The 27,651-nt window shown below is 40.6% G+C and overlaps 2 protein-coding genes across 4 annotated transcripts in view; one reads left to right on the top strand and one right to left on the bottom strand.

The window, feature by feature from the left end:
* Window positions 1–20,109, bottom strand: part of BTBD8 (BTB domain containing 8) — a 118,022-nt gene extending 97,913 nt beyond the window's left edge. Inside the window, exons 1-2 of one of the 3 annotated variants that reach the window (XM_063625379.1) lie at window positions 19,711–20,109; window positions 11,605–11,802 (exon numbers count right to left, since the gene is read on the bottom strand). In XM_063625379.1, the coding sequence (XP_063481449.1) occupies window positions 11,605–11,802; window positions 19,711–19,859 (347 nt within the window). In that variant the 5' untranslated portion in view covers window positions 19,860–20,109. The remainder of the gene's footprint in view (window positions 1–11,604; window positions 11,803–19,710) is intronic. The other 2 variants (XM_063625380.1, XM_063625381.1) reach the window with 2 other exon arrangements.
* A 138-nt stretch (window positions 20,110–20,247) lies between these two features.
* Window positions 20,248–27,002, top strand: SETSIP (SET like protein). The gene is given in 2 exon segments (XM_063625533.1): window positions 20,248–20,373; window positions 25,210–27,002. A coding segment is annotated over 1 exon segment (876 nt). The 5' UTR covers window positions 20,248–20,373; window positions 25,210–25,285; the 3' UTR covers window positions 26,162–27,002.
* The last annotated feature ends 649 nt before the right edge of the window (window positions 27,003–27,651 follow it).

The raw sequence follows: 27,651 nt of genomic DNA, 5'->3' as shown, positions 1-27,651 counted from the left end.
AATAATTTTAAACTGAATCCAGTAGCATATAAAAAGGATTATACACTATGACAAACAGATGTATCTCAGGAATTGAGAAAATTAATGTTATACACCATACCAGTAAAATAAAGTATATAAAACCACATGATCACTTCAATCAATGCAGAAAAATCATTTGACAAAGCCCAACACGCTGTCATGATAAAACATTCAACAAACTAGGAATAAAAGAGAATGTCCTCAACTTGATACAAGGACATCCATGAAAAACCCATAGCTGACATCCTACTTTAATGGTAACTGAAAGCTTTCTTCCTAAGATCAGCCAGGATGTCTGTTCTTACCACTTCTATTCAACATTTTATAGAAGGTTTTAGCCAGGGCAATTAGGCAAGAAAAAGAAATAAAAGGCATTTACATGGTAAAGAAATAAGTAAAGCTATCTTTATTTATAGATGACAAATTTGGATATATAAAATCCTTGGAAATCTACAAAAACACTACTAAACAAGTTTAGCAAGGTTGCAGGATACAAGATCAACATGCAAAAATTAATTATGTTTTTATATACTAGCACTGAACAATCAAAAATGAAATTAGAAAATAATTCCATTTACGATCGTATTCTAAAAAATAAAATACCAGGAATATATTTAACAAAAGAAGTATAAGACACTCATTGAAAGCTACAAAACAATGTCGAAAGCAACTAAATAAATGGAAACACATTTCGTGTTCATGGATTAGATGACTTAATATTGTTAAGATAGTAGTACTTTCTGTATTGATCTACAGATTAAATGCAATCCCTATTAAAATTCCAGCTGACTTTTTTTTTTTTTTTTTTGCAGAAATTGACAAGCCAATCCTCAAATTCAAATGGAAATACAAGGGGCCCAGAACAGCCAAAACAATCTTGCAAAGAACAAAGTTGGTTGATTCACACTTCTCAATTTTCTAAGCTTCCTACAAAGCTACAGTAATCAAGACTGTGTGGTACTGACATAAGAATGGTGGACATATAGAACTGAGTGGAATAGAACTGAGTCTAGAACATACATTTATGGGCAACTAATTTTTGACAAGGGTGTCCGGACAATAACACAGTGGGGAAAGAACAGTCTCCCCCATAAATAGTGCTGAGACAAGTGAACATCCAAGTGCAAAAGAATGAAGTTAGACCCTAACCTCATACCATATACAAAAATTAACTCAGAATAGATCAAAGACCTAAATGGAAAAGCTAAAAGTACAAAACTGTTTTGTTTTTTTTTTTTTTTTTTTTTGAGACGGTGTCTCGCTCTGTTGCCCAGGCTGGAGTGCAGTGGCGCAGTCTCGGCTCACTGCAAGCTCCGCCTCCTGGGTTCATGCCATTCTCCTGCCTCAGCCTCTCCGAGTAGCTGGGACTACAGGCGCCCGCCACCACGCCCGGCTAATTTTTTTTTGTATTTTTAGTAGAGACGGGGTTTCACTGTGGCCTCGATCTCCTGACCTCGTGATCCACCCACCTCGGCCTCCCAAAGTGCTGGGATTACAAGCGTGAGCCACCGCGCCCGGCCACAAAACTGTTATAAGTAAACATAGACATAAATCTTCATGACCTTGGTGTCTTAGATATGATTCCAAAAGCACAGCGACAAAAGAAAAGATAAAGTGGAAATCACACAAATTAAAGATGTTTGATTTCCAGAATACCCTAAAAGAGAACCCACAGAATGAGAGAAAACTTCTGCAAATCATGTCAGATAAGAGTCTAGTATTCCAGTATATACAGAGAACTCTAAAAGCATAATAGTTTAAAGAGAACCCAATTTTAAAATGGGCAAAGGACGTGATTAGTTTTCCAAAGAATATGTAAAAATAACTGATAAGCATACAAAAATTGCTCAAGATCACTACCTATCATGGGAATGCAAATAATTAGCTATCATGGGAATGCAAATGAAAACAATAATACCAGTTCACAGCCACTAGGACAGGTATAATTTAAAAAAAAAACAGATAACATGTTGAGAATCTGGAAAAATTGGAAATTTTGTACATGCTGGTGGTAATGTAAAATGGTACAGCCATTTTGGAAAAGAGTCTGTCAGTTCCTGAAAAGGTTACTATATGACCCAGTAATTCCACTCCTAGGTATATAATACAAGAGACTTGAAAATGTATGTTCCCACAAAAAATTTATATATAAATGTTCATAGCAGATTTATTCATAACAGCCAAAAAGTTGAAATAACCCAAAAGCCTATCACTGATGACTGGGTAAACAAAATATAGTATATCCATATGTAGGGGAAAATAGGTAACATAGCAGGCCTGACTGCTATACCTTGAAAGATTTATTTATAAGCTTGGCCCTTGGCTGATATCTGGAAACATGGATTTGGGCGCTGTGCTTAGCATTCTCTAAATGTAAAGGTGGCTCACTATGTCTGAACTGTTTATACAAGCAATAGTTTATGCTGAACACAGACCTTCCTCCTGGGAGTCTGGAATTCCAGTACACGTGAGCAGGAGTGCCTACGTAACCAATTCCCAATAAAAAAACCTGGGCATTGAGCTTCTAATGAGTGTCCCTTGTTGGCAACATTTCAGAAGCACTGTCACAACTCATTGCTGGGGAAATGAGGCATGTCCTCTGTGCTCCCGCCGGGAGAAGACCCTTAGAAACTTACGCCTTGATTTTCATGAACTTTGCCCCACGCGGCTTTTCCCTGTTTCCTTTCTCTGCAGTAAATCATAGCCTTCAGTATGACTATATGCTGAGTACTGTGAGTCCTCTCAGCAAGTCATCAAACCTAAGGATAATCCTATGACCCCTGATTTATCATATAATAAAATATACAGCCATAAAGGGAATAAAGTTTGATACATGCCACAACATAGATGAACTGTGAAAATACCGTGCCGAGTTTAGAAAGCCACAAGTAAAAGGCCATATATTGTATGATTCCATTTATATGAAATGACCAGAATAGGCAAATCCTTAAAGACAGAAAGTAGGTTGTTCACCAGGGGCTGGTTGAAGGAGGAAATAGGGGTGGCTGCTAATGGCTATGGGGCTCCTTTCTGGGATGATGAAGATATTCTAGAATTAGTGACGCTGATGGCACAACATTGTGAATATATTAAAACCTCTGACTCATACACTTTAGAATGGTCAATTTTATAGTATGTGAAAATTATATCCATTAAAAAAAGAGTAGACGAGAGGAAAGGAATTGGGAGAGTGTGATAGATAATTCTTGAGGAGCTTTGATGTGAAAAGGAGCAGAGCATTACGGTATTAGCTGGTGGAGTATGAGCTGAAAGTGAAGGCAGGTCAGGAAAGAGTCATTTTTTAGGTGGGGGAGAAAATACCATGTTTAGATGAGAAGATCTAAGACAGAAGAAATTTTCTGTGGAAAGATGAAAACTGCTGGAACAATGTCCCTGACTAGGTGAAAAGGAATAGGATGAGATCTGGTGGACAAATAGAGGATTTGATTTTAGAAGCACTGACAGTTCATCAGTAATAACAGGGAGGAAAATAAAGCATATAGGTACAGATGAGAGTATGTGAACAGATACGGGAGAAGTTTGTAAAAGTTCTCACTGCTTTGACTTTCTCAGTGAAATAGAAAGCAGGTCATCAAAAGTGAGAATGAAGAGGAACAGCCGAAGGTTCAGGAAAGAGGAAGTATAAAATAATACTCCAAGAAAGTGGGAACTCAAGTAGGACTAGGGAAATATAGGTGACTGGCCACCCGCTATGGCTCATACCTGTAATCTCAGCACTTTGTGAGGCTGAGGTGGGAGGACTGCTTAAGCCCAGGAATTCTAGCCTAGTCTGGGCAACACAGCAAGACCCCATCTCTATAAAAAAATAGAAAAATTAGCCAGGTGTGGTGGCATGCACCTGTAGTCCCAGCTACTCAGGAGGATCAATTGAGTCCAGGCATTCAAGGTTACAGTGAGCTATGATTGCACCATCACACTCCAGCCTAGGCAACAGAATGAAATACCATCTCTAAAAAAAAAAAAAAAAGGAAATATAGGTGATTGCATGTAGTATGACTAATAGCACTAAGTGCCTACTGGTGGTTAGCATGACTGTGTGTTTTTCCAGCCACATTCAGCTGTGTGAATGCAGAAGTGGGGAGGTCACAGTTGAATGTAAGATTGGGGTTTTGACATACAAATCAAATTCAAAGGGAACAACAGAGTTGAAGCTGTATGCAAAGGTAGTAATACAATGATAGTGAAAGGCATTTAAGCTGAGTAAGGAGGGAAATGAGGACACAAGAGGATAAAAGAAAATTAAAATCTAGGCTGGGCTTGATGGTTCATGCCTGTAATCCCAGCACGTTGGGAGGCTGAGGCAGCTGGATCACTTGAGGTCAGGAGCTTGAGATCAGCCTGGCCAACATGGCGAAACCCTGTCTCTACTAAAAACACAAAATTAGCTTGGCATGGTGGTGAGCGCCTGTAATCCCAGCTACTTTTGAGACTGAGGGACAAGAATTGCTTAAGCCTTGGAGGCAGAGGTTGCAGTGAGCCAAGATCACGCCACAGCCCTCCAGCCTGGGTGACAGAGCAAGCCTCTGTCTCAGAAAAAAAAAAAGTAGTAAGATTAACTCTACCAGGACCTGCAATTAATGAATTATTAGAGTTGAAGTCCTAAAGGGAATAAGCTAGAAAGACAGGAGGTAGAAGTTAGAGAGTAAGATTCTTAGAATCAAGATGATGGGGGGCTGCAGTTATTGGTAACAGCACTATTTAGGATTTGACATGGCAGTGAGTAGTTGAGGTAGAGTGGATAACAAGACTGGAAGACAGGAATTGAAGGCACTGAGAGGCCAAGTTACTGGAAACATCACCTATATAGCAATTGCAATTACTAAAACATATACTTAGGAAAATTGACAATAGTAGCTAAAATCTTTATGGAAGGAGGACTGAACTGGCGGTTTGTAGATGACTGTCTTGTGGTATAGACTAGTAAAATGAGATTCAACGACGGGAGTAAGAAGGAAGGAAGCAAGGACATTCGTGAGTGTTTAAAATGTACAGGAATTTTGGTGTTATTCAGGTATAGTGAGGCCAACAGATCAGGAGACAGTTGCCACTGAAAAGATAATTTGTTAGTTATAATTTACAAGAGGAGGGGGCACACCATGCAGGGCCACACAGGGAAGCAACAGGGTTGGTCAGAAGGAGCAAGGGGAAAGCATGGACAAAAGCCTTTATTGGGGTTTTCAAGGGAAGAAATAAGCAAGGCAAGGTAAGCAACTGAACAGGATCAGGACTGGATTGTTTGAATAATGTTGACTGGCTCTGGCCTACGGGAATGATCCCTACTTGTCTGGTACTTGGCTATAGGGAGATTAGGGGAAAAGAATGTTATCTCCTAGAATATGAGAACCAGATAGAGAATGTGGATATACGGATGGATATATAGGTGGGTCCATGTACTTAGGATTGGCTGGTTCATAGGCAAGTCATTTACTATCTCTAGGAATTACCGAAACCTGGGAGGGGCAGTCTTTTCCCCCAACCCCATCAGTGAGACCCCAGATACCAGAAAGAAAATACAACAAGGAAGACACCTATTGAACCGCTTTCAATCCTTGTAGTATAAGGGATGTGGGAGAGACAATGGCTACCGCCAGAGAAAGCTTGCAGAGGAAATGATATCCTTTGTTCTGTGCTGTTTTATGTATTTACCTGATTGAGACTTTATCCTGGCATCTCCCAGCTCTTGATGTTAAACTAAACATCCAAAGCTCCTCCCTCTTTTCTTTACCTCTCACATGCACACACACTCTCACAACAATAACCAGGTTAGTCTTCTTAGGAAATCAAAGATTTTTATGATCCTGAATTGAATTTTAATCATGAAGTCATAAAGCAAGCACAACTTTTCACTGACAATCATTTGAGCCATATCTGAAGTCGCTGCATATAAAACAAATTTTCAAAGGCTGTATTTCACACTCAAACTCAAGTGCACAAAGTGCACACCAAAGGGCTACAATAAGTAGTAATATAAAAGACTATTTCAAAATCTTTATCCATTACTTAAAAAGAAAGGATGTGAACTGAAGAGACTTACAAGGACTGAATTTCACAAAGCAAAAATTCAAGAAATTATTTTATGGGAATTTTCACTAGAAGAAATTTTCATGTCAACATTTTCCACTGTACTCCCTTCCTTTTGCCTTCTTTTCATACAGACAAATGTCAAAACAATCTGCTTTGAAAGCAAAAAAGGGTATGTCACAAGTCCTTTCTATGCGCAAGACACTACATGAGGCACCAATGGAGATGTGCACATCAATGAGACAATCTAATCTCAAGGAGCTTACATAATCACAGACACACACGACTAACCTAATACAAAACAGAATATGATTAAGTGCTTGAAATAGAGCACTGTGAAGTGCTATGAAGCACAAAGCCAGCTACTTCAACTACTTTCTTTGAAATGAGAAAACTGAGGCTGAAAAAAAATAAAACAAGATAATGCACAGCCAGAAGGCAGATCTGTCCTACTGCCAAGTCCAGTGCTTCCTCCACTCTCCCATACTGGGTCTAATTCAATCTTTTCCAATCACTTTTAATGATAACAAATAAAGGATATCATTGATATAATGTCTCCCTTTCTCTAATGTATAAAAATTTGATCTATGCCAAGGATCTTCTTTTAAACATACATTCAACAGCTGAAGAAATGTATAATTTCATAACACCTACTATTATGAATAACACAATAATCATGAGATAAAGCAAGCACAACTTTCCACTGACAATCATTTGAGCCATATCTGAAGTCACTACCTATAAAGCAATCTTATTCAGTGCTTACCATATGCCCAGGCCACTGTGCTAAGTGCTTTACAATCATCACATTTAACCCTCACAACACCACTATAAGTATTATTAATGTGCCCATTTTTCAGATGAGGAAACTAATGGTAAGTGATTAGTCTAAGTTCATACAGAAGTGGTAGAACTGGCTTCACCACAAAGCTTGTTCTTATAACAACTATCTATCACCTACTAGGAGAAAAAAGTGTACACTTTAAAATTGGTATTTCGGCTGGGTGTGGTGGCTCACACCTGTAACTCCACCACTTCGGGAGGCCAAGGTGGGCAGATCACCTGAGGTCGGGAGTTTGAGACCAACCTGACCAACATGGAGAAACCCTGTCTCTACTAAAAATACAAAATTAGCCAGGCGTGGTGATACATGCCTGTAATCCCAGCTACTCAAGAGGCTGAGGCTGGAGAATTGCTTGAACCTGGGAGGTGAAGGTTGCAGTGAGCCGAAATCGTGCCATTGCACTCCAACCTAGGCAACAAGAGCAAGACTCCCATCTCAAAAAAAAAAAAAAAATTGGTATTTCAAACTCAATGATGAGACTATAACCTATACTGAAAAATGATAATGATTTTCTAAGTTGTACTTAAAATATCTGCTTAAATTATAGTATATTAAGTTCTTTTAATGAACACAGGTAGCCAAGGTTAGGCAATTTTCCATTTATGCTTTCCATAGGAGCATCACACATGAAACAGAAATAATAAAAAAAAAAGTCATTAAAGCAACTGCTAAGGCATAAAATGAATAAGCCAATCACATAAATACACTTAAAATATAATTATCCAAAGATCATTTTCTATACTAATGTAAATGTCATTTTGATTATAGGCAAAAACCATGTTAGCAAATAACTAAAAGACTGGCATCCAAAAAATTTCTGGGATATAAGGACAGATACCCCAGAAGTTTCTTAGACATATAAAAGATACATAAGGACATAAAAACACGAAAATCCAACTGACTTCTCATGAAAGTCAAAACAGATAAGTGGCACCGGCATTAAGGTCAGACATACAAACCAGTGGTATAGAACTGAGAAACCAGAAATAAACCCTCACATTTATGGGTGAATTAACTTATGCTGCCATAATGAAGTACCACAGACTGAGTAGCTTAAACAACAGAAATGTATTTCTCAGTTTTCGGAGGCTAGAAGACCAAGATGAAGTGCCAGTATGTTGGGTTCTGGTGAGGGCTTCCTGGCTTCCAGACACCATTGCCTCACTGTGTCCTTGGATGGTAGGGATAGAGTAAGTATGCACACAAGCTCTCTGGTGCCTCTTCTTTTTTTTTTTTTTTTTTTTTTGGAGACAGCCTCACTCTGAGGCCCATGCTGGTGCAGTGGCATGATCTCAACTCACTACTCTGCCTCTGGGCTCAAGTGATCCTCCCATCTCAGCCTTCTGAGTAGCCAGGACTATTAGCTGCACACCACCACATCCAGCTAATTTTTTGTATTTTTGATAAAGACTGGTTTTTGCCATGTTGCCCAGGCTGGTCTCAAACCCCTGGACTCAAGTGATCCACCCACCTCAGCCCCCCAAAGTGCTGGGACTACAGGTATGAGTCACTGTACCCGCCGTAAGTCTTCTTATACAGGCACTAATCCTTATGAAGACCCCATCGTCACGAACTCATCTCAACCTATCTCCCAAAGGCCCAGTCTCCACCTACTATCACACTGAGGGTTAAGGCTTCAACACATAAATTTTGGGTGGAGACAATTGCAGTCCACAGCAATGGGCAACTGATTTTCAATAAGAGTGTCCAGACAATCCGAGGAAAAGAAGGGAGCGGAGGAGGAAAAATTGGTGCTGTGACAACTGCATATCTGCATACAAAAGAATAAAGCCAGATCCCTTCCTTACGTGATACATGGCAATTAACTCAAAATGGATCAAAGACCTAAATGTATGAGTTAAAAATGTAAAAACATTAAATTCTTAGAAGAAAATATAGGAGTAACCTGGGCATAGTGGCACATGCCTGTAATCTCTGCTACTCATGAGACTCACTTGAGCCCAGCAGTTAAGAGACCAGCCTAGGAGGCTGAGGCAGGAGAATGGCGACTGGGAGGCGGGGCTTGCAGTGAGCCGAGATTGCGCCACTGCACTCCAGCCTGGGAGACAGAGCGAGACTCCGTCTAAAAAAAAAAAAAAAAGAGAGACCAGCCTACGAAACAGCAAAACCCTGTCTCAAAAAAATATATACATACACACATACGCACACACACACATACACACACACACACGAGGGTATTAGTCCGTTCTCACACTGCTATCAAGAACTACCTGAGACAGCGTAATTTATAATGAAAAGAGGTTTAAATGACTCCCAGTTCCCCAGGCTGTACAGGAAGGCATGGAAGCATAGCTTGGGAGGCCTCATGAAACTTACAATCAAGGCAGAAGGCGAAGAAGAAAGAAGCATGTCTTACATGGCCGGAGAAAGAGGAAGAGCTCTAGAGAACAAGGAGGAGCTGCTACACACTTGTAAACAACCAGATCTCCTGAGAACTCATTATCAAGAGAACAGCAAGGGGGAAATCCACCCCCATGATCCAATCACCTCCCACTAGGCCCCTCCTCCAACACTGGGGATCACAATTTGACATGAGTTGGGTGGAGACACAAATCCAAACCATATTAATGAGTAAATCTTCAAGACCCTGGATTAGGCAATGGTTTCTTAGCCATCACACCAAAAGCACAGTGACAAAAGAAAAATTACATAAGCTAGACTACATAATAAAATTTTTTTTTTTTTTGAGATGGAGTCTTGCTCCGTCATCCAGGCTGGAGTGCAGTGGCACAATCTCAGCTCACTGCAACCTCCACCTTCTGGGTTCGGGTGATTCTCCTGCCTCAGCTTCCCAAGTAGCTGGGATTACAGGCATGCGCCACCATGCCCGGCTAATTTTTTCATATTTTTAATGGAGACAGGGTTGCACTATGTTGGCCAGGCTGGTTTCGAACTCCTGATCTCAGGTGATCTGCCCACCTCAGCCTCCTAAAGTGCTGGGATCACAGGTGTGAGCCACCGCACCTGGCCTGACTACATAAGAATTTAAAACTTTTGTGTCATAAATGATACCATCGTGAAAGTGAAAAGACAACCCAGAGAATGGAAGAAAATATTTATAAATCATATTTGTGATAAGAGTCTAATATTACAGAATATATAAAGAACACTTAGAAGTCAATAATATAAAGACAGCCCAATTTCAAAATGGGCAAAGGATGTAGACAGTTCTCCAAAGATATAAAAATGGCAAATAAGCACACAACAATATGCTCAACATCATTAGTCATCAGGGAAATACAAATGAAAACTATAATGAGATACCAGTTCACATCCACAAGGAGGGTAATAATAAAAATATACAGAAGATAATAACAAGTGTGCCAAGGATATGGAGAAACTGAAGCCCTCATACATTGCTAGTGGGAACGTAAAATATTATAGCCAGTTTGGAAAACAGTTCAGCAGTTCCTCAAAAGGTTAAACATAGTTACCATATATATGACCCAGCAATTCCACTCCTAGGTATATACTCAAGAAAAATAATAACACAGGTTCACAGAAAAATTTGTATATAAGTGTTATAGCAGCATTATTCATCATAGCCAAAAAGTATTAATAGAAACAATTTAAATGGCAACGAATGGATTAACAAAATATGGAATAGCCATACAATGAAATAATATGCAACAACAAAAAGAAATGAAGTACAGAATGAAGATTAATTTAAACTAGTTTCTCCCATTATTTAGCTGATGACAATTCTGAGTTCAAACATGAGTCCCCAAAATTACTAAAAAGTCAAATTGATGTTCTGTTCTCAAAAAACAATTTGACCAAATACAAGTTACTATGGTCTGAATGTTTGTGTCCCCCCATCCCCAAAATTCATATGATGAAACTTAATCCCCAATGTGGTGGTATGAGAGGTGGGACATTTGAGAGATGATTAGGTCATGAGGGCTCCATCCTCATGAATGAGATTAGTGCTCTTATAAAAAAGACCCAAGAAAGTTTGTTTATCTCTTTTGCCATGTGAGGGCACAGAGAAGACACTATCTTCAAGGAACTAACCCTCACCAGGCACTGAATCTGCTGGCACCTTGATCTTGGACTTCCCAGGCTCCCGAACTTTGATCAATACATTTCTGTTGTTCACAAATTACCCAGTCTAAGGTATTTTGTTATAGCAGCCCAAATGGACTAAGACATAAGCCATGAGAATAAAAACAGTTATGATGTTATATTTTTATAAATATACATAAAGTTTCACATACCAACAATACAGAGTCAGTACGTAGCAACAGTTCTCAAGAGGGGGCAATTAGGACCTCCAGAGGACATCTGGCAATGTCTGGAGACATTTCGGTCACAACTAAACATCCTAAAATGCACAGCATTGTCCCCCCAACAAATAATTATACAACCTGAAATGCCTGTAGTGCCACTAGTGAGAAACCCTGGAATAGAATAATTCATTTAAATTACTGGAGAGCACACCATTTCCCCTTTCTCAGGATCAGTCTTAGGTTAATGCTTAGCGTCTACCAGTACTAAGCTTCTAATATTAACACTTAGCCTCTGTTAACACTAATTACTAAGATAATTTGGAATTTAAGTGAATGGATTTTTCTTATCAGGTTACAAAATATATATGAAAATATATTAAATAAAAACATACATGTTAAAAATAAGCAATTACATATTAGACTTATATGGATAAAGAAAGCACTTACTGTAAAAATGTTCTAAATTCTAAAGCTTCAACATTCTCCACAGCAATAGGCTCCTGATTTGTTAAACTATTTGATGTCTGTCCAATAGTATGAAAATAGAAGTCAGGAACTCTTGCTAAAAGGATTGCTTTGTGTGCTTTGAACAAAGTACAACCCACAGAGAAGGTAACATCTGTATGGAATTCTTCCCTTAGAAGCCTATAAGGAATAAAAAGGAATCATAGTTTAATTAGTGATACTAAAAAACGCATACATATTTTTATAAAGTAGGTTTAAAATAACACGCAAGCTAAAAAATACAGAGGCAACATAAAGTTAATACAAAAATCAGTTTGTTCTCAGTTCATTCCAAAGAACATTGTTTAATGTTGGCTTAGAGCCTAATTTTCTAAAATTCATAGTGAAAACAAAGACAATTTCACTAAAAGAGTAAGACTACTGTTTCAAAATATTTTCTTATGAATTCCTTCTGATAATAAAAAAATATTTTCTGCTACTTACGTTGATTTTCCTTTATATGTACTACTTTCTTTAGATTTATTTTAAAAATGCAAAGTTGACATGATCATTAATTATTTAAAAGAATCAATTTTTTAAACTCTTACTTAAATTGAAGCAAAAAAAAGTTAATAGTTAATGACAGCAACAAACCACACATATCAGTAGAAAATTCAGGTTAGAAACTGGTACTTAGTTCCGGCTAATGTTCGTTAACAAGTCTGAAATCCAGGTGTGGCGGTCAAAAATGTGACATTTAGTCTCTTTTCCAGTCTCCCACTCCCACAAATAGAATTATGCTCTAATCTATCATTAAAATGATGGATTCGTGATCCTTTCAAATCCCTTTGCTAATGTACAGATATAGTTCTTGTAAAGCCCACTGATTACATGTATACGTGAGTGATAGAATAAAAATCAACATAATAGAAAATGTCATAATATAATCTTTTGCCTCTTTGCAGTAACTATTTTACTCTCTACATATTAACTAAAACTTCATATCACTATAGCAATATCATCAGCAAGGTATGCATTCTCAGAGGACTTCTGTATTACAGGATATATAAAACTGGCAATCACACCAGTACACTACAGGAGGTACAAGTAACCGATAAAGATATCCATTACAGTGAAAGCTTGGAAAGCAGCCAATGACACTCAAACTCCCCCAGGACCAAGTTAATGGCTCCTTCCTCTAATCCCATCACATTCAGTACATACCTCTATTATAGCATTTCTGTCATTGCATCATTATTATTTTTACATATCTTTCTCCCCACTAGACAATGAACTCCCCAAGGGCAAAAACTGTATCTTCAGTATACAGCAAGAGTTCAGTATCTGCTTACTGGATGATTCTATTTTACCATAGAGCACAAAAGCTTTCAGAACCTTGAAAATAATGGCCAAATAGATGCATCTTAGTTTGGTCAATATTTTCAATAAATTATTTTCATAAGTAATTTTTAAAGTTACACAAAAATGTGTTGGGCTCTCAAACTTTAATTGAAATAGAAACTCTACAAACACTCAATTTGTTCTTTCCTCCCACCCTCCTTCCCCCCATCCTACCCCTCAAGTGAATAAGGAAGCACTGCAGCTGGTAGCCATACAACCATCAGGAGGGAACCCACCTTGCTGCTAACAGATGCTCATGAGTACTTGCTAAATGGAAAAAAAAAGTGTGTATAACATTGTTAATGTGAAAATATAGTGCTTTTTATTTGATAGAACCACTTTTATCAGTTTCAAGTATATTTTGTTATGTTACAAATCTGAAAATCTGACTTAGACTGGCTTAAACATTAAGGAGTTTACTGGCTCATCGAATAGTAAAGTCCAGAGGAAGGACAGACTGGAGCAAAGTCTCAATGATGCCAAGGCCCAGCTTCTTTCCATCTCATATCTTTGCCCACTACTGTATTCACCTATCTTAGTCCATTTGTGCTACTATAACTGAATACCACAGGATACGTAATTTATAATGAACAGACATTTATTGGTTCACAGTTCCAGAGGCAGGGAAGTCCAACATCAAGGTGCTGGCATCTGCAAGGGCCTTCTTGCTAAGTCATCACATGTAGAAGGATAGAGGATAAAAGGGACCAAGAAGGAGCCAAACTCATCCTTTTATAACACTACCAATCTCACCCATGAGGGTGGAGCCCTCTTGGCTTAATCACTTCTTAAGGGACATACCTCTTAATACTGCTACAACGGCAATTAAATTTCCTTTTTTTTGAGACAGAGTCTTGCCCTGTTGTCCAGGCTGGAGTGCAGTGGTAGCATCTCGGCTCACTGCAACCACCTCCTGAGCTCAAGGGATTCTCCCACCTCAGCCTCCCAAGTAGCTGGGACCACAGTCATGCATCACCACACCCGGATAATTTTTGTATCTTTTGTAGAGACAGGATTTTGCCATGTTCCCCTGGCTGGTCTCAAACTCCTGAGTGTTGGGGAAAAGCTGAGTGTCGGGAAAAACGCTGAGGCAGGGCTTGCATGTCTGACATAATGTAAATGAGTCTTGGAACATGTCTGGGGTCCAGGGTCTAAAACCCCTGGTGGCCTCTGGAACACCAAGCTCTGTGCCAAAGGGTGGAAGGCTGCCCTGCTGCACCACAATCTAAGCCCAGGGCATTAAACCCCTCGTGGCTTGGATGGAATCCAGGGCTCAGGGCATAAAACCCCTCGTGGTCTCTGGCTCCTTGCTTCTAGCACTCCCAGGCTCATAGAACAATTGTATCTTAAACCAGAAGAACATGTTTCCCATTATCTCAAGTAGCAGAACATGTTCCATAGGCTTCAAAGAAAATGCTAAACCGTCAGAGCTGTAGATCATGCGCTTGATACACCGCTTTCTTTCAACCCCCACATCCTCACTACCTGCTTCTTTGTTTGATCACCAATAAATAGTGTGGGCTTCCAGAGCTCAGGGCCTTCACAGCCTCCATACTAGCATTGGCCCCTGGTCCCACTTTATGTCTTGTCTCATTCCTTCGACTCTGCCGAACTTTGTAGTCCCCAAGGCCTGGTGTTGGGTCTGATCACCCCAACACTGAGCTCAAGCAATCCATCCCCCTCAGCCTTTCAAAGTGCTGGGATTACAGGAATAAGCCACCTGCCTAGCCTGTAAATTATTATTATTTAGACAGAGTCTCACTCTGTCACCCAGGCTGGAGTGCAGTGGCGTGATCTTGGCTCACTGCAACCTCTACGTCCTGGGTTCAAGCAATTCTCCTGCCTCAGCCTCCTGAGTAGCTGGGAGTCCAGGTGTGCATCTCTACCTCCTAGGTTCAAGCGATTCTCCTGCCTCAGCCTCCTGAGTAGCTGGGAGTACAGGTGCGCACCACCATGCCAGGCTAGTTTTTGTATTTTTAGTAAAGATAGGGTTTCACTACGTTGGCCAGGCTGGTCTCAAACTCCTGACCTCAAGTGATCTGCTCGACTTGGCCTCCCAAAGTGCTGGGATTACAGGCATAAGCCACCGTGCCCAGCCAGGCCTGTGAAATTCAACATGAGTTTTGAGAGGACAAACATTCAAACCATAGCATAACTTATCTAAGGCAATTTACACTGCTGATAAAACCCAGTTATCACTAAACATTTATCAAGCACATACTATGTACTAAGCACTGGGAACATAAAGATGACTAAAACATAATACCTATCCTCAGGGAGTTTATAGTATAGTAGGGAAGCCAGGTCTGAAAATTAAAGTGTGTGATATATTCAATAGCATAAGTAAATTTTGTTCAGGGACAGACAAAAGAGGAGACCTCATAGAGGGCATGAAAACCAAATGGGATTTTAAAGACTGAGTAAGAGCTGGTTAGGGAAGTAAGGCAAGGTAAGTAAGTGCCTGGCTCCATGTTCCTTACAAAGATATGTGTGAGTGTGGAACTATACGTTGGTCAGCACAGAGTACTGAGAGGGTGCGAAGTGGCAGATGAAGCTGCAGAGATAAAGATGAATAAGAGGCAAAGAGCTTAACTGTACCCCACAGTGAAAGAGAAGTCATAAAATTGTGTGTGCTGAAGCTCTATTAAACATCAATAGGGAAGGCACCAGGCTCCAGAAGCTGAAGAGACCCAGAGCCAGCAAACAAGATACGGGCTTTTATTAGGGGCTTACATACAGGGGAGAGAGTCCAGTGGTGGCAGGCTGGACAAGATATCCATCTTACCTACAGTCCAGTGGTGGTGGACTGGGCAGGAAAACTGCAAACCCTTGCAAACAGCATGGAAGTTTATAGAGCATTTTCACTTAACCCCCTTCCTTTAATGTCCTCCACCTGGCAACCTTCATGCAACCCTAACCCAGGGCTTCAATCCCCTTTACAGCCTGTGTTCCACAGTATGGGCTCAGGAGCTCAGATGTTCCTCACAGACAAGGAACGAATCTCTGGGATGGCGACTCCCAGGTTCCCTAGCTCACGACACACGCAGGTATATCCACCACACAGGGTCATTTTAAGGGTATGCCTACATTATTGCTAGCAGGTGTGTTTGCCCTGCAAATGGTTTGAAACAATGGCAAATTTATTTTTCAAAATATATAAATTTGTGTAGAAGAAGAGTTAGATGAAAATGAGAATGAAGAGGAGAAAACTACCGCACAGATGAATGAAGCCAGGAGAGGATCAATGGTGATAAAGAAGGGATAAAATTAAAATATATTTAGGTAATAAAATTGGCACCAGTTGGTAAAATTGGCAGGGAAGGAGTAACTTGGCTCTTTCTCATATTTGGATAACTAGGTGCTAGTGATACTACCTATCTGCTAGTCAAACTTCCCTCCTCTACTCCAAACATATTTCCAGTTGTTTCCTGGATACAGCTTGCTGGACATTCATTATACACCTCCCTTTCAGGCAAGATCAGGCTTGTTCAGGGTGGTATGGTAGTAGCCTACATGCTTCCCTTTCAAATGTCCTAAGATTTGGAGCCATTTTCAATGCTTCCTTTTCCCTGTTCCCCAGCATGTCATCAATCACCAAGCCTATCAATTGTTCCATTTCCACTGCCATTATGTATCCCTGGACTATTATAAAATCTCCCAGCTGGTCTCCTTGTTTCCAATTTCCCTTTCCTTAAATTCCAGATTCAAAATGTGTTAATTCCCTATTTTAAAAACACCGATGGTTCTCCACTGCTTCTAGAATACATCACAAACATTTCACTGGAGAAAGAAAGCCCCTGTGATCTAGTCTTAGTCTACCCATTCACCCTTACCTACTGTCACTTTGATTGCCTGCCATACAATCTCCTTCCAAATAAAGCTACCAAATTTATTTATTACTTATATGTGACCCTGGTTTATACCACATGCCCCTACATCCTAATCACATCTGAATGGACAACAGGCTGAACCAAGGTTAGCCACTGGCCAATGTAGTAGTCAAGCAGGAGAACTTGAGCAAAGATGTTCTATAATAAACATGAACCAACTGATGGCACTGAAGAGCATTCTTAAGCAAATCTATAGTAGAAAAAGAAATGGGTAAGGAGAGAAGAGGAGACGAAGGTACAAAGTTAACTGGAAGATCAGTTTACTGCAGAGGAGGCAGACTGCTTGGGTTCATATTCTGGTTATGTCACCCTGGGCAAGTCATTTGAAAGTCTCTGGAGCCAGATAGCCAAGGTTCTTATTCTGATTCCATCGCTTTTTTTTTTTTTTTTTTTTTTTTTTTTTGAGACAGAGTCTTGCTCTGACACCCAGACTGGAGGGCAGTGGCTTGATCTCAGCTCACTGCAATCTCCACCTCCCCGGTTCAAACAATTCTCCTGCCTCAGCCTCCCAAGTAGCTGGGACTATAGGCGTCAACATCATTTCTTTTTTAACATTCAGCTTCCTCTTGTGTTAAATGAGAATAACAAGACTTACCTCACAGGATTCATGACAGAAGTAAAACATTTCATGTAAGCCCAGTGTATAGCAAATAGTAGGATGGCAATAAGTATTAGTTTGTTTGTTTGTTTTTTTTTTTTACAACTGCCCTGCATAACAGTCCATTTGTCAATGTGGTCTTATTGTATGACTGTTATCATATCCCAATCAACTTTCCAGTTCTACACTGGAGCTGGCTTTTTGACGGCTAAAACTGTCTCCCACTTTTCCTCACTTCTCTACATATCTGGTCACGTCAGATAACCTAGGAGTGTCTCTGTTCCTTACTATTTGGCAGAGTCTAATACGACTTGCTTTCTCAAAATCAATCAAGCTCTTTCAAATTTCTGTGCTTCCGTAAAAGTTATTCCCCTTGTTTAGATATCCTCTACCTCTCCCTTCCCAATCTTTACCTAATCAATTCTTAACCAATCCCTAAGAGCTCACTCAAATGTCATCCTATAAAGTCTTCCCAACTCACCCCACCACAACTATCACTTTTATTTAGCCATTACCTCTCTCACTAAAGTGTAAGGACAAACAACAAAGCAATGTTTTATTAACCTTTATTACTTAAGACCTAGTACCGGGTTAGGTACGTGGTCGGTGCTAGATACTTCATTAGTATTTGTAGAATAAATAAATGATATTGCTACGCTTGGAGAAAATTAATTTAGTATAGCATTTAAGGTGGCTGGGTGAGCATTTTGTTTTGTTTTTAAAAAAAACCTTGCTACATCTATTTTTGTTTATAATAAGAATTTGAGAGTTCTGAGTCCTACCCTCAGTTGTAACTAAGATGAGGATAAATTGTTCACTAGCAATACTTTAACCTCATTTTCTTCATATAAATTAGATGTGTTACCCTAGAAATGTTAACAACTTTAGTATTATTTTTTCCATCTTTTTCATCAGTCCCTCCCTGGTAGAGACAAAGTAGCTTCCCCAGTAGATAGTCCCAAATTAAAGGGATTTTTTTTTTTACTTTGATAAATTCTGTTTATAGCTATCGGAGCCTTAAGTATGGGTGAGTTTTTGACAGAAAGCACTTTAAAATGTAGAATCATGGCTGGGCGCGGTGGCTCACGCCTATAATCTCAGCATTTTGGGAGGCCGAGGCGGGCGGATCACTTGTGGTCAGGAGTTCGTGACTAGCCTGGCCAACATGATTAAATCCCGTCTCTACTAAAAATACAAAAATTAGCCGGGCGTGGTGGCATGTGCCTGTAATCCCAGCTACTTGGGAGGTTGAGGCAGGAGAATGGCTTGAACCCGGGAGGTGGAGGTTGCAGTGAGCCAAGATGGCGCCACTGCACTCCAGCCTGGGCAACAGAGCGAGACTCCGTCTCAAAAAAAAAAAGTAGAATGCTGCACAACTTTTAATTATTAGTAATTACGTTTACCTCAGTGGTTCTCACAGTCACCCTAGCCAGCAGCATTAGCATCACCTGGGGTCTTGTTAAAAATGGAAAATTTCAGTGATGCACACTGAAGTTTAAGAATCAGTGTCTTGCTGGAAACGTACATTAGCTAGGTCATATTTCTAAGCTTCATTTTCTTTGTAAGCTGAAATTACTTTAGCTGGATTCCCAATAACCCGAGATGGATATCCATGAGGCTTACAAAGGTTAAATGTCAGGACGACCCTCCATTTGCTTTGGTCCTCACAGGAGCTGAGAGTTGCTGGGAGCTACAGAGAGCTCTAGGTGGAGAGAGAAAGCCAGGTCGCAATCAGGAAGCATTTCTGGTAAATTGTTTAAAGAGACCTCAGAAGAGACCTCCAAGGCTATAGTATTGTTCTTTCCTCATTTCAAATAATCGTCTTCCTAATTTTATTATTTTTCTTAAAATAGTATAAGCTTATTTTAAAAATTGTGTAAGTTTCAGGACCTGGATCCACCCGACCTTAGTGATTTGAAACAACTAAGCGTGCCTGTGTTGAGATATTTCTAGCAAACTGGTGCTGCACACAACTAAGCTTTTTTTGTTTTCCTTTTGAATCTGGTACATGGTGTCGTGGTGCTCGGGACTGTTTATTCAGGGCGAGCGAAGCCACTTTTCGGAATAGTGGGGAGACTGGCTAACGACCCGCAGTCGCCTGAGGCGAGGAGAACCAAGTGCTGAGTGAGGGGGGAGGCAGAGCCGAAAGAAGCCACAGCTTCTGGGACGGAGGTGGGCGATTTAGGAACTGAAGCAGTCAGAGTTCCCGCCTCCTCCTACCTGAGCAAATCCTGGCTGAGCTGCTCCGACACCTTCGCCTTCAGCCGGCGCCGCTCACACGGCCCCTTCCTTTGCAACCCCTTACTGCAAATTCCAGCGGACCCCAGAAGTACCGTGGGGGCCGCACTGCCTTCCCCACAGCGAGCCATGTGTCACAGAGGTACCGCGCCCTGGAGGCCCAGTACTTGGCCACACTTGCCCCGCCCAGGAGGAAGAAGGGGGCGTTTCCGACTGAACGCTCGGCTCCTACCCAAATCCGCCCCCTAGGGTAAAAGGTTGACGCCTCTCGTCGGTTTGTAGACAGTCTCCCAGAACAGCCGGACCGCGGTGGGGAGCCTCAGAGGCCCAGAACCGAGCCGGCTCGTGACCCAGGAAGAGCGTGCGCAGGCGTACTCGCTCTGTTTACTTCTGCCGGCGGGCACCCCGCCTCTTATGGCTCCGGCGCCGACCATCCCGCGGGGCAAACCAATCTTCAGGCTCCTTATCCCCTCCCCTCTTCTTTCCCTTCCGGTTGGTGTTCATTCATTTCAATGTTTTACTGAGGTTCAAGTTCAAATCAGCACATGCAGCCTTTGTATGCTGTGTCTTCCTCACAGGTCTACACTTTTTTCCAACTAAAGACTGGGCGAGTCACACCCCCTCACCTGGCTTCTTAACCCTGAGGTATAAATGTTGGGGCAAGAAAAATTGGCGATAGGAGGGGTAGGGGAAGAACTTCATAAACTGCCAGTCAGAACAATTCTGAGTCCGATATAAGAGATACTTACAGCAACTAGAAGGCCCCATCCCCTTCTTATCCGCAGAGTGGCTTATATAAGCTTTTGGACTTGATCGGAGAAAGCTCAGGTAGTGGCCGGGCGCGGTGGCTCACGCTTGTAATCCCAGCACTTTGGGAGGCCGAGGCGGGTGGATCACGAGGTCAGGAGATCGAGACCACGGTGAAACCCCGTCTCCACTAAAAATACAAAAAAATTAGCCGGGCGTGGTGGCGGGCACCTGTAGTCCCAGCTACTCGGAGAGGCTGAGGCAGGAGAATGGCATGAACCCGGGAGGCAGAGCTTGCAGTGAGCCGAGATTGCGCCACTGCACTCCAGCCTGGGTGACAGAGCGAGACTCCGTCTCAAAAAAAAAAAAAAAAAAAAAAAAAAAAAGAAAGCTCAGGTAGTAGGACCGGGCTAACATTTATGACCAAGAAGAGAGCAAATAGGTAAGGGGCAAAGTCTTTGAGCAGTGAAGTGGTGGATGGATGAAATATAGAATTCTATTTTGTCCCAAATAAAGAAGCAAACGTGATTATCATTTAAGGTTTTGGTATTTTTTATTTGATTACTGCCTCCAAAAGAAGAAAACTCAGTAGTTCTGCTTCGGGCCGGGCAAGTCCCATCTACTTGGGAAGCGGAGGCAGAATGATGGCTTGAGCCCAGGAGGTCAAGGCTGCAGTGAGCCATGATTGCACCACTGCACTCCAGCCTGAACAGCACAGCAAGACCCTGTCTCAAAAAAAAAAAAAAAATCTGTTTCATTCACGAACTCTACACATAAGGTGAAGAATAGTAATTGCTTGGAAAATGCATTGGCCAGGTTGCGGTGGCTTACACCTGTAATCCCAGCACTTTGGGAGGCCAAGGCGGGAGGGTCACTTGAGCCCAGGAATTAGAGACCAGCCTGGGCAACATAAGGAGACCCTGTCTCTACCAAAAAAAAAAAAAAAAAAAAAGAGAAAAGAAAAGAGGGGGGAGGGGAATATATGGACTTTGTGTTTGTACCATAAGATTGGCCAAGAGGTAACCATTTCTTCAGATAATGCCCCCTCTCAAATATTCAGACATCTTAATTCTGAAAAATATAACTGGATAATTGATTTTTTAAAATTAATTCCCAAATGCTTGGATGGATAATTGATTCTTAATTATTCCTGTAGAAAAGAGGGGTGTCAAAGATAAAATAATAGTAGCTTATATTTGAATCCTTATTATGTGATAAACGCTACTCTATTTGCTCTGTGTGTTTTAACTCAGTTAATCCTTACAACAACCATTTAGCTAGGTACTGTCTTCAGACCTATTTACAGATGAGGAAGCTGAGGCATACAAAGGGTAGGTAAACTTGGCCAAGGTCACACAACGTCATATATCACACTATAATATATGGTGTGTTACACCATAATAATGGTGTATTATAACCCAGGCAGTATTTATCTTTTGACTGGCAAATTTAGTCAATTTACATATACTCTTGGTAGGATTGTAAATTGGTGCAGCCATTATGGAAAACAGTATGGAGATTCCTCAAAATATTAAAAATAGAGCTACGACATGACCCAGCAAACCCTCTTTGGGTATATACCCAAAGGAAATGAAATTAGCACCTCATAGAGATATCTGCACTTTCATGTTTGTTGCAGCATTATTCACAATAGCTAAGATATGGAAACAACCTAACTGTCCCTAGGATAGATTAATGGATAATGTTGTATATATATATACACAATGAAATATTATTCATTCTTAAAAGAGAAGATCCTGCCATTTGTGACAACATAGATGAAACTGGAGGACGTTAAGTAAAATTAGCCAGGCTCAGAAAGACAAATACTGCCTCACGCCTGTAATCCCAGCACTTTAGGAGGCTGAGGTGGGCGGATCATGGGGTCAGGAGATCGAGACCATCCTGACTAAGACGGTGAAACCCCGTCTCTCCTAAAAATACAAGAAAATTTAGCCAGGCATGGTGGTGGGCGCATGTAGTCCCAGCTACTCAGGAAGCTGAGGCAGGAGAATGGTGTGAACCCGGGAGGTGGAGCTTGCAGTGAGCCGAGATCGCCACTGCACTCCAGCCTGGGCGACAGAGCCAGACTCCGTCTCAAAAAAAAAAAAAAAAGACAAATACTGCATACTGCCATATGTAGGATCTTTTAAAAAGTACATAAACAGTAGAAAGGTGGGTGGGGGGGATGTAGGTCAAAGGGTACAAAGTTGCATTTATGTAGCATGAGTAAGTATAGAGATCTAATGTACAGCATGAGAACTATAGGTAATAATATTTGTTGTATACTAGAAATTTGCTAAGCGAGTAGATTTTAGGTGCTCATACCACAAAAAAAAACTGTGTGTGGTGAGAGGGAAAAAAGTAACTGTGTGATGATATGTGCTTGACTATATCATTTCACTATGTATGCCAAAACATCATGTTGTATACCTTAAATATCCACAGGTTAAAAAAAAAAAATCAAGAAACCACCCAGGCAGTCTAGCACCAGACTCCCTTCAAAGCCCTGCCAGATTTCTACCAGGCCTCTTTATCACCTGATAAAGTAACAACTAGGCTACTCTCTGGTTGGAAATGGGTGACAGATGATTTCTGGTTCATGTTTTATCTTAAAACAACTTAAGCTAGGCTGGGTGTGGTGGCTCATGCCTGTAATCCCAGCACATTGGAAGGCCGAGCCGGGCAGATCACCTGAGGTCAGGAGTTCGAGACCAGCCTGGCCAACATGGCGAAACCCCGGTTCTACTAAAAATACCAAAATTAGCCAGGTGTGGTGGTGCATGCCTGTGGTCCCAGCTACTTGGGAGGCTGGGGCAGGAGAATCACTTAACTATATCATTTCACTGCAGAGGTTACAATGAGCTGAGATCGTGCTACTGCACTCCAGCCTTGTCTTGAGACTCTGTCTCAAGAAACATATATATATAAATAAAAAAACTTAAAGTAGCTTAGGCGGCTATGTGAAATGATTAAAGAATAAGTAAATACTCCCTTAAAAAACAAAACATGGCTGGGCATGGTAGCTCACGCCTGTAATTCCAACACTGGGAGGTTGAGGTGGGAGGATTGCTTGAAGCCAGGAGTTCGAGGCTGCAGTAAGTTATGATCACATCGCAGCACTGCACTACTTAGCCTGGGCAATAGAACAAGACTGTCTCTAAAAAAAAAAAAAAAATCGTGTCATTGATGCTTCACATTCTACCATTAGATAATTTAACTTAAAGCATTATTTTTATTTTAATTCATCTCTATAGTCATTTGTCCCTTAATGTGAGTGAGGTTTTCAGATGTTCTTCCTGAAAGAATTTTTGATCAGGAGGAAAAGAGAGTTTAAGGAACTAGCGGTGGGAGCTGTGAAGGTAAACATGGCTAAACTCCTAATTTGGTTTAGGGTTATCTTTAACTGTGATCTTAATGTAAGAAAAGTAAATTTAGGTAAAATTGCTTTGGAAGGAAAAACTTTCAAGAACTCCAATCTCATGAAAGCAAACCTATTTTTGATGCATTATTTCTCCCTCTTTAAAAATGTTTAGGCTGAGCTTGGTGGCTCACACCAGTAATCCCAACATTTTGGGAGTCTGAAGTGGGAGGATTGCTTGAGCCCAGGAGTTCAAGAATAGCCTAGGCAGCATAGCAAGGCCTCGTCTCTACTTACTTACTAAATAAATAAATAAATAAAATTAAAGCCAGGTGTAGTAGCACATGCGTGTAATCCTCGCTACTCAGGAGGCTGAGGTGGAAGGATCGCCTAAACCAGGGGTTAGAGGCTGCAGTGAGCCGTGATTGTGCCACTGCACTTCAGCCTGAGTGACAGAGTGAGACCCTGTTTCAAAACAAAAAATGAAAGTTTTAATATGAAAAATTTCAAATCCCAGCTACTTGAGGTTGAGGCAGGAGAATCGCTTGAACCCGGGAGGCAGAGTTTGCAGTGAGCCGAGATGGCGCCGCTGCACTTGAGTCTGGGCAACAGAGGGAGACTCCATCTCAATAAATTTTTTAAAAAAAGCAAAAAGCTTTTCAGAGAGAGAGATCTTCTTATGTTGTCCAGGCTGACTTCGAACTCCTGGGCTCGAGTGATCTTCCTGCTTCAACCTCCTGAGTAGCTGGAACTATAGGCATGTGCTACCATGCCCTGCTGAGTAGTGGTTTTTTGTTGTTGTTGTTGTGGTGGTTGTTTGTTTTTAAGAACTATATATAAAAATTCGCTGACCATGGTGGTTCACACCTGTAATGCACTTTGGAAGGCCGAGGTGGGCGGATCACCTGAGGTTCAGAGTTCCAGACCTGCCTGGCCAACATGGTGAAACCCTGTCTCTACTGAAAATACAAAATTAGCTGGGCGTGGTGGTGCAGGCCTGTAATCCCAGCTACTCGGGGGGCTGAGGCAGGAGAATGGCTTGAACCTGGGAGGTGGAGTTTGCAGTGAGCCGATTATCAAGCTACTGCACTCCAGCCTGGGTGACAAGAGCAAAACTCCATCTCACACACACACAAAAAAGAACTATATATAAAAATTTAATGGATAAGACAGCTAAATATAAAAAGTGAAACTACATACTACTAGAAATAAAGTGGGTAAATTCCTTTATTACCTTGGAAAAAAGAATGAATGTGTATATGTATATGTGTGTATTCCACATACTCCATGTACTCAGATCACCCCTTCTTAAACATAAGGTAACATGCATACTATATTTAGTATTCTGCATCTTGTTTTTCCTCATTTAACAGTATATCCTAGAATGTTCTGCCTGCTTCCAGACGAGCGAGGAGACTTGTGGTCTGGTTCTTGGACTTCTCTAACAGCATGGCCCCTAAATGCCAGTCTCCACTCCCGCTTCAAAAGAAGAAACCAAGACCACCTCCTGCTCTGGGACTGGAGGAGACATCGGCCTCTGCAGGCTTGCCGAAGAAGGGAGAAAAAGAACAGCAAGAAGCAATTGAACACATTGATGAAGTACAAAATGAAATAGACAGACTTAAGGAACAAGACAGTGAGGAGATTTTGAAAGTAGAACAGAAATATAACAAACTCCGCCAACCATTTTTTCAGAAGAGGTCAGAATTGATCGCCAAAATCCCAAATTTTGGGATAACAACATTTGTCAACCATCCACAAGTGTCTGCACTGCTTGGGGAGGAGGACGAAGAGGCACTGCATTATTTGACCAAAGTTGAAGTGACAGAATTTGAAGATATTAAATCAGGTTACAGAATAGATTTTTATTTTGATGAAAATCCTTACTTTGAAAATAAAGTTTTCTCCAAAGAATTTCATCTGAATGAGAGTGGTGATCCACCTTCAAAGTCCACTGAAATCAAATGGAAATCTGGAAAGGATTTGACGAAACGTTCAAGTCAAACGCAGAATAAAGCCAACAGGAAGAGGCAGCATGAGGAACCAGAGAGCTTCTTTACCCGGTTTACTGATCATTCTGATGCAGGTGCTGATGAGTTAGAAGAGGTCATCAAAGATGATATTTGGCCAAACCCATTATAGTATTACTTGGTTCCTGATATGGATGATGAAGAAGAAGGAGATGATGATGATGATGATGATGATGATGATGAAGGGGAGGAAGAATTAGAAGATATTGATGAAGGGGATGAGGATGAAGGTGAAGAAGATGAAGATGATGATGAAGGGGAGGAAGGAGAGGAGGATGAAGGAGAAGATGACTAATAGAACACTGATGGACTCCAACCTTCCTTTTTTAAAATTGTCTCCAGCCCTGGGAGCAAGTTGCAGTCTTTTTTTTTTTTTTCCTCTTGTGCCCAGTCACCCTGTTCTTAAGCTCTCTTTTCTCTACTCCATGGTTCTCAACTTATTTGGGGGGAAATACCTTGAGCAGAATACAATGGGAAAAGAGTCTCTACCTCTTTCTGTTCGAAGTTCATTTTTATCCCTTCCTGTCTGAACAAAAACTGTATGCAATCAACACCACTGAGCTCTGTGGGGAAAAAGAAAAACCTGCTCCCTTCGCTCTGCTGGAAGCTGGAGGATGCTAGGCCGCTGTGTAGTAGTGCATAGAATTCTAGCTTTTTTCCTCCTTTCTCTGTATATTGGGCTCAGAGAGTACACTGTGTCTCTATGTAGGTCAAAGGGACAATATGGACAGTTAGCATTTACCAACATGTATCTGTCTACTTTCTCTTGTTTAAAAAAAGAAAAAAAACTTTAAAAAATGGGGTTATAGAAGGTCAGCAAAGGGTGGATTTGAGATGTTTGGGTGGGTTAAGTGGGCATTTTGACAACATGGCTTCTTCTTTGGCATGTTTAATTGTGATATTTGACAGACATCCTTGTAGTTTAAGATGACACTTTTAAAATAAATTCTCTCATAATGATGACTTGAGCCCTGCCACTCAATGGGAGAATCAGCAGAACCTGTAGGATCTTATTTGGAATTGACATTCTCTATTGTAATTTTGTTCCTGTTTATTTTTAAATTTTCTTTTTGTTTCACTGGAAAGGAAAGATGATGCTCAGTTTTAAACATTAAAAGTGTACAAGTTGCTTTGTTACAATAAAAATAAATGTGTATACACACACACACACACACACAACAGTATATCCTAGAGGTTATGCCATACAAATGCAAGTCTTTGTTAATTCTTTTTATGACGGCAATTCCACTACATTTCACTCAGCTGCCATTTTAATTTCTTCTTTGAATGATTATTCATATCCTTTGCCCATTTTGCTTTTGGTCTTTTCTCTATTTTTAGATGTTGGAGATATTAGTGCTGTCTGTGATATAATTTGCAAATATATTTTTCCCATTTGTCATTTGTCTTCTGACTTGGCTTGGCTTTAAGTGGTTGTTTTTTTTCCCTTGGTGTTTTTGTTTTAATGTAGTCAAATTTATTCTTTCTTTTTGTTCATTGTTTCTGGACTTTGAGTCATAGGTGGAAAGATTATCCTAACTTCCAAGTTGTAAAAGAATTCACACACTTTCCCCTAATAATGTGTGATTTCACTTTTTATGCTTAGCTATTTAATTCATTTGGAATTTATCTTGTTACATGGTATGAAGAAAAGATCCAATTGTATCTTTTATTTTTTTCCAAGTGGCTATCTAGTTATCCCAATACCGTTTATTAAAAGTCAACTTTTCCCCTTCTCATTTTAGATGCCACTTTTATCATATTGTTTTGTCCCTTAGTTCTATT

The sequence above is a fragment of the Symphalangus syndactylus genome, chromosome 12, assembly GCF_028878055.3.
Source record: "Symphalangus syndactylus isolate Jambi chromosome 12, NHGRI_mSymSyn1-v2.1_pri, whole genome shotgun sequence".
Taxonomy (NCBI): Eukaryota; Metazoa; Chordata; class Mammalia; order Primates; family Hylobatidae; genus Symphalangus; species Symphalangus syndactylus.
This window is presented reverse-complemented; position numbering and strand designations above follow the sequence as displayed.